We start from the raw sequence: 6,590 nt of genomic DNA, 5'->3' as shown, positions 1-6,590 counted from the left end.
GTGAGTAGGAACTCATCAACCAAAGCGCAGTGGTGCAGGGGATGGTGGTGCAACAGAGGGATGGGGAGACGAGGACGCAGAACCTCCTGTGGGAGGCTACCTGGGGTAGTGGTTTGAGTAGGAAGCTGGAATTTGGCAGCTTCTAGGTGGCCCTCAGCAAGGCAGGAATGGGGCCTGTTGTGTCCCAGCACAGCTGGAGCTGAGAGGCTCCCAGCCCTGAACGCTCCCGTGTGACCCACAGAGCCATCACACTGGTTTTACTGAGCATTTATCCAAAGCCTGAGCATCCTCTGGTTAGAGGTGCCAGAAATCAGCTGTGGGTAGAAGCACAACCTGGGAAGGGGACTACAGCCTTAGCCCAGCATTGCACACAGGCTGAGGGGTCACCGGTAGAGAGACAGAGGTGGGGGGTCCCCACAACCACAGTCATTGCACGTGGGAACACGCATCACCCTGGCCAGCACTAATGCAGGGGACAGGGATGTACCCCGTGATACCCAGTGGTCTGCAGCGCTCAGTACCAGCGCAGCCCCCTTTGCCCACCTCCCACCCCACCTTGCAGGGCACCAGCACAGCCCAGGCACAGTCCATGGCCCCAAAGCCCCCCCCAGGGTCACGGTCTGCAGCCGAGGGGTGCATCCTTGCCAGGGCTGGGACAGACGGGAGCTCTTAGTTATTGAAGCCATCAACGCAGCATCTTCTGCCAGGACTAAAATTCACTCCACACAAATAAATAAAAGGAACAGATTGTTCTGGGGCTGCTATTTATAAAAATAAGCTAGGGGGAAAAAAAACCCCAAGCATTCTCCTGGAAAAATCCAGGCTTGCTCCTCTCACCTGCCAGGCCCTGAGGGCAGGACCCTCCCGGAGCGGTGCTGGAGCCCCTGAGCAAGCCTGGGATGGGGACAGGGATGCACCCGTGCAGCCATCCGCTGTTGCATAGGAAACACGCAACCCCGCACCCGGGAACCAACTGAAACACAAAAACAAGAACAGATTCCCAACTGTTTGCTTTCAACATTTGTAGCTGTTAACGTCTGCCCACAAATGCCACGAAACCTCCGCAGAGCTGCGCAGGCTTTACAACAGCTTTTCCTCCAGCTGCGGGTTTTGCCTCTGACCTTTAAAGCATCCCCAGAAACGAGGGGGCTGCGGGTCCAGGGGTGCAGCACCAGCCTCGGGGGGGGGGGGGGGGCACATCCCACCCCATGGGGCATCAGCACTGGGGTCGTGCCCCACCAGCCACACAGGAGGCCCCCACTTGCCTCCCCACACACCACAGGGCTTGCAGCCCCCCCCCCCCAAGCCCCAGCCTGGGGGCACAGGGGTCCCCCAGCACCCAGCTGAGCTCCCCAGCAGCAGCCTGGCCTGGAGCTTTGCTGCCCTCTAGTCCCAAATCCTGCGCAGAATTTTTGGAGTTTGCTCCATCTCCTCCCTTCCAAACTGGACCCGAGTTTCCCTGCCTGGCACTGACAGCAGCCTATGGCAGTTGAACAGGGAGGGGGTGTCTGCAGGCGTGGGGTGGGGACAGGGACAGGGATGGGGATGGGGATGTCCTCCCTCCTGGACACGCTGCCTGGGTGGTCCTGTGGTAGCTGGGGAGAGCTGGGGCTGAAGGCTGTGGTGTACGAAGCCTCACAAAAGAGGCTGCAAAGGCAATTCCTGATAAAAAGCGGTGTTTTCCCTGTCTCCACCCGGCGTTTTCCCTACAAACATCCCAGCCAGGCTGGGCAAAGGCAGCCGAGTGTGGGCACCAGCACTGCTTCCAAACCCTTGAGCAGGCACAAACTCACGGGCTGCCTCCGACTATGGCAAGGAGCATCAGTTACCCTTTTATCTTGAGAGGGGAGGGTGTCGAGACCAAATTTGCGGGAATAATTGGTAATTTGGGGGTGCTTTCCTTTTTTTCCTGCCTACCTTAACATAAACCAGCTCTTGGAGGTCGGTACGCACAAACCCATCCCCAGAGCAGCCCCACTTGACATTTCTCACATCACTCCCCAAGATCAGTCACATCACGAAGGTCACAGCTGGGGCTCAGCTCTCCGTCTCCTCTCCCCCCGCAGAGTTCTCCATCAGCAGCTTCTGCACCGTGGTGGACGTCATGAACTACTCCAGGCTCCAGGTCTTGCGGCTCGACGGGAATGAGATCAAGCGAAACGCGGTGCCCCCCGATGCCCCGCTATGCCTGCGGCGTGCCACCATCATTGAGATCTAGCCTGGCCCCCCCCGGCCCCCACCCCATCCTCTGGACTTGGCTCCCCCATTCCTGGGGAGACACTCATGCCCATTTTAATGCAGCTTGACAGTTTGATTTGGCTTCCGCGATAGTGCAGTAAGGGTACTCCAGCAGCAGCCCACGTGGGTGGGCAGGAGCCGTTCTTCCCCAAATGCTCCTTCTTCCCGGCTCTCCGGCCACGCAGGGTGGGACAGTCCTGGTACCATTCCCCCTCTTACCCCACCACAGCCACCCCCCAAAGTGCTGCACCCCCATTCATCCTTTCCCCAGGTTTGGGGAGGGATGCAGCAGGGATGGGGGAGAGCTCATCCTGCCTCCCAAACGTGGCACTGAGCACCTGAGCCCAGCAGGGAGGGGTTCAGGTGTGGGTCCCACACCTGAAGAACCAGCAGATCCAAACCCACCCACCCTGGGCCAGGTTCCAGCATTCACTGGGAGGGACACCCAGGAGGCTGGGAGCTGCATCAGTAAAGGGTTAAAGATGCTCTGGCTGGCAGCATCCCTCAGTCTAGGATGGGGAAGAGCACATCCGCACTTGCCCCTCGGTTTTTTCCCCGCTTCCATCAGCCTCCTGCGCCAGAGAGAAAGGAGAGAAACCTTTCCTGCTGCTGCCGAGTGGCTGTCAGCTGCTGAGGTTAGAGACAAACACCCTGAGAAACAGCCTGTCTGGGGCCACGGCCGAGGTGGGTCTCACATTTTCCTCCTGGACCACTGGTTCGGGGCAGCGCTGGGATGGAGGGATGGGGCAGTTCCCAGTGCTGCCACCCCCCAGCTGCCTGGGGACCCCTGCACACCCGGCTCCATCCCACCCCCCAGCCTGGCCTCAAGCTCCCTCCCTGCCCAGGCAACCAGGGTCTTCCAACTGGAAAAAAAAATAATAATATCAGTGTGACCTGTGCATCTGCAGCGCATTTGAATTTGCCAAAAGCCAAAACCACCCAGCTTGGTTCCTTGGACAGTTTAGTTTGAGAACCAAAAGGGGCAGCTGAGCTTTGGAGATGACCTGCGAAGCTGAAGAGGTCATCCAGACCCTCCGCATTTCCACTGCATGCCAACACTATAGCAACAAAAACCCAAAAAAACCTGTACTCTCACTGACGCATGAACTGTAGATATCGTACCAACGAATAAAGCCCTTTCTGTAACTGCACGAAACGTGTCTGAGGAATCCCAAACGCAGAGACCAGGGTCCCAGCATCTGGGTGCTCGGAGCCGTAACCTCCCCTCTCGCACACCAGATCTTTCTGCAGACATAATCCGGGCTGGATTTGCCGTCTAGTGGTTGTACCAGACACGACATGTGTGTACACTGCCTTCCAGTGCTCCAGCATATCCCAGATGGGGTCCTGGACGTTTATAGAAGGAAAAAATGCACATGGAAAAGCAGCATCAGTTGAGAGGGAAGGGATGGCGGTGCCACTGGCACAGTACTCCCAGTTGTTATTTTCCGGATGCTTTCATATTCTCCAGGCTTCAGCCCTGCTTATTTTTAACAGCTAAGCTGGAGGATGCTTAAAAAGAGATATATTTCACATAAGCAGGATTTTGATAGCTCTGGAGTTGCACAGAAAGTGCCACTTCCCCGCCTGCGGGCCCCTGCGCGCACCGGGGGCTCGCCTGGTGCGGGGCTGGGGGCAGAGGCTGCAGGCACTCGGGGGGGGGGGGGGGGGGGGGGGGCAGGAGCTGGGGTCCCCCAAACAGCCCCCCCAGCTCCACCCAAGGCTCAGGAGGCAAGAAGACCCCGCTCAGGCCACCCCCTTACTCATCCTCTCCTGCCTCCCAGGGATGCACACATCCTCATCACAGCCTCCCACAGCCAAACCCCATTCCCAGCAGAGATGCAACCCCCCGGCAGCGGGCTGGGGGACCCCCAGCTGAGGGGATCCCACTGCCCACCCAGCTGGTTGATGACTCCAGGGCTGCCACTAGATATCAGCATCCACACCCCCTCCCAAACCAACACCCAGCTTGGGGGGTCCACAGAGGTCTGTGCCCCATGACCACAGTGGGGGGCTTTAGGGTCTGGCAGCAGCCAGGTAAAACCCTGGGGAAGCTGTCACTCAACGCTGCTTCCAGCAGCTGCTTTATCCACACAGGGCGATCAGGATTGCTGATTTACACCAGCTGGGGCACTGGCTCTGCATCTGGCAGGGGTAAGGGTGAGGGGGTAGAGGGCCATTGAAACTCGCTACCCTCCTTTTCGCTCTCCTCCCCAAAAAAGGGGGGGGTGAGGAGACCCTATGGGGCCTGGTTGAGGCTACGAGTGCCCAGTCACTGCCTTGTTGTTGTGGGGATAGCAGGGATGGGGGCTTGCCCCCCCTCCTCATTCTCCTCCTCCTCCTGTTGCTGGCAGGAGGTGCAGGGTCCAGTGTGCCCCAGCAGCCTGTATCGCAGGATGAGGAAGAGGAGGAGGAGGAGACAAAGACACCCCACTGCTCCTGCCAGACCTGCCCCCCACCATCACCCCACGTCTGCAGGGGGGCTCAGGCCACAGGCATTGGATCGGGACACCCACCTTGGGGCTGTCCCTGCATGACACCCTAAAAACCAGCAGCTCCCACAGCGTGCCCCATGGGGACAGGCAGGATTCCTCCAGAGCTCCCCTGGAAACCCCCAAATTCTGTCTCCACTTCTCTCCAGCCTCTTCCCCCAGATTCTCTTCCCCTCCTCCCTTTTTTTTTTTTTTTTTTTTTTTTAATTTTTATTTTCCCATTGCAGCATCCCTCAGCGCAAACGCTTCCCAGCCTGTTTGCAAACATTCCTTTAGGAGAATGTTTCCCCAGGAAGTGCGGGATTTATGTTTAAAAACAACCACTCCAAATATTTTCCTTCGGAGAAGTACACAGGAAAGCGGGGAGGCTGCGGGCAATGGGTTTGACCCAACGCTGCCCCAAACGTGGCTGGAGGAGCCCGGGGTGGGTAAGAGCCACCACCCAGTGCAGGGACGTGAGCCATGGGCACGACATCGTCTCTGGGCTTCAAATCCAGCGTGCAACCGTTTGCAGAGCTGATGCAAGTCACGGCCGAGGGAAGTGTAACCCGGTGTCACGTCCTTCAGCGCTTCCCTTTGCTCAATTCTTCTCAGGCTCAACCTAAAAGCTTTAACTGAGCGGAGGAGTTGTGAGGACAAAAGGATCGGTGGCCAGGTCACGGCTCCCACTGCCACGCCTGGCCATCTGCAGACGTGCTCACGATGTGACGAGCAATAAAAGTTGATTATTAATAAGCTGCTCGGATCCGTCCTGCAGCAGCTGCGACGTTGCTGGGAAGAGATAAGAAAACTGCAGAGACAGCAGGAAAAAACACCGGGAGGGGGACACAGGAGATGGCCAGGACCCCTCGCCTCCCTGGATGAGCTGGGGTCCCCGCTTCACAGCGGAGCAGACTGAGGCTGGAAGGAATGGGGGGGTCCTGCTCTCGCAGCTCCACATCAGGAGTAAAATGGAGATGGGATTTTGGTGCTTGGGAATTTGGCTCTCGGGATTTTGGCTCTCTCTCCACCCGGCTCTGGAAGGATGCAGAGCTTGGGGGATAAAGCAGTTTGTGGGGTCAGACCCTGCCAAGGAAACAAACACTTTGGGGGGACCACTGGGGCAAGGCAGTCCCACTCCCCGCATGCCCCCAGCAGAGTTTGGGCATGGGGGAGAGGGACGGGCAGGAAATTCCCAATCTGTTTCAGCTCCCATTCTTGCCTCCCCTTTTGTTTCACTCGCCATCTGTCCCACAGCCCCGCACGCCCCGCGCTCCCGCTGCACGTGCCGTAAATATCAAGACGGGCTTTGTCTCTTCTTCAAAAGGCAGCGTGGACCCCACACCCCAGCCCTGCCACAGCCCACAGCCCCCCCAGCAGCGGCTGATGCCAGTCTTCAAGCTGCTGAAGGCTGGCACAGGCAAGGCAGGGGGCCATGCTCGCTGTCAGGGGGTCTGGGTTGGCGGGGGGGGGCAGGCTCAGCACTGCTCTTCGCCCCCCTCCTGCCCCAGCAGGCATTTGGGGCAGCGCTAGGAGGGGGTGCCTTGCTCTGACACCACAACCATCTTCAGGAACCAGAGGCACAGCCTTGGGGCTGGAGCTGAACCTCCTCACCAAAGTCACCCCAAAGGGGAAAAGGAAGAAAAAGGGAAGCTGAGCCCCCTGCATGCTGGCAGAGACCCCCGGCAGGCTCCACATCACTGGACTAAGCAGGGTTGTGGCCCAAGACAATGCCAGGGTCTGTGCTGACAGCCCGGAGGGGAATTTGCTGGGGCAGATCCCAGCCGGTCCCTCTGCAGAATCCCCGCACGGGGGCTGGGAAGGGGGCAACGAGCCCTCGAGCTTTAAGGGAGAACCACAGCCAGTGTCTCAGCCCCGATC

General features: G+C 58.6%; 1 protein-coding gene across 2 annotated transcripts in view; it reads left to right on the top strand.

Moving 5' to 3' along the window:
- The window catches only part of FMOD (fibromodulin), a 39,813-nt gene extending 33,446 nt beyond the window's left edge, over nucleotides 1-6,367 (top strand). For both annotated transcript variants that reach the window (XM_080367755.1, XM_080367754.1), the window contains one exon: nucleotides 2,067-6,367. In XM_080367755.1, coding sequence (XP_080223881.1) covers nucleotides 2,067-2,218 — 152 coding nt within the window. In that variant the 3' untranslated portion in view covers nucleotides 2,219-6,367. The remainder of the gene's footprint in view (nucleotides 1-2,066) is intronic.
- The last annotated feature ends 223 nt before the right edge of the window (nucleotides 6,368-6,590 follow it).

Source organism: Falco punctatus (assembly GCF_963210335.1).
Source record: "Falco punctatus genome assembly, chromosome: 17".
Taxonomy (NCBI): Eukaryota; Metazoa; Chordata; class Aves; order Falconiformes; family Falconidae; genus Falco; species Falco punctatus.
Note: the sequence above shows the minus strand (reverse complement) of the source record. Positions and strands in the feature narration are given on the sequence as shown.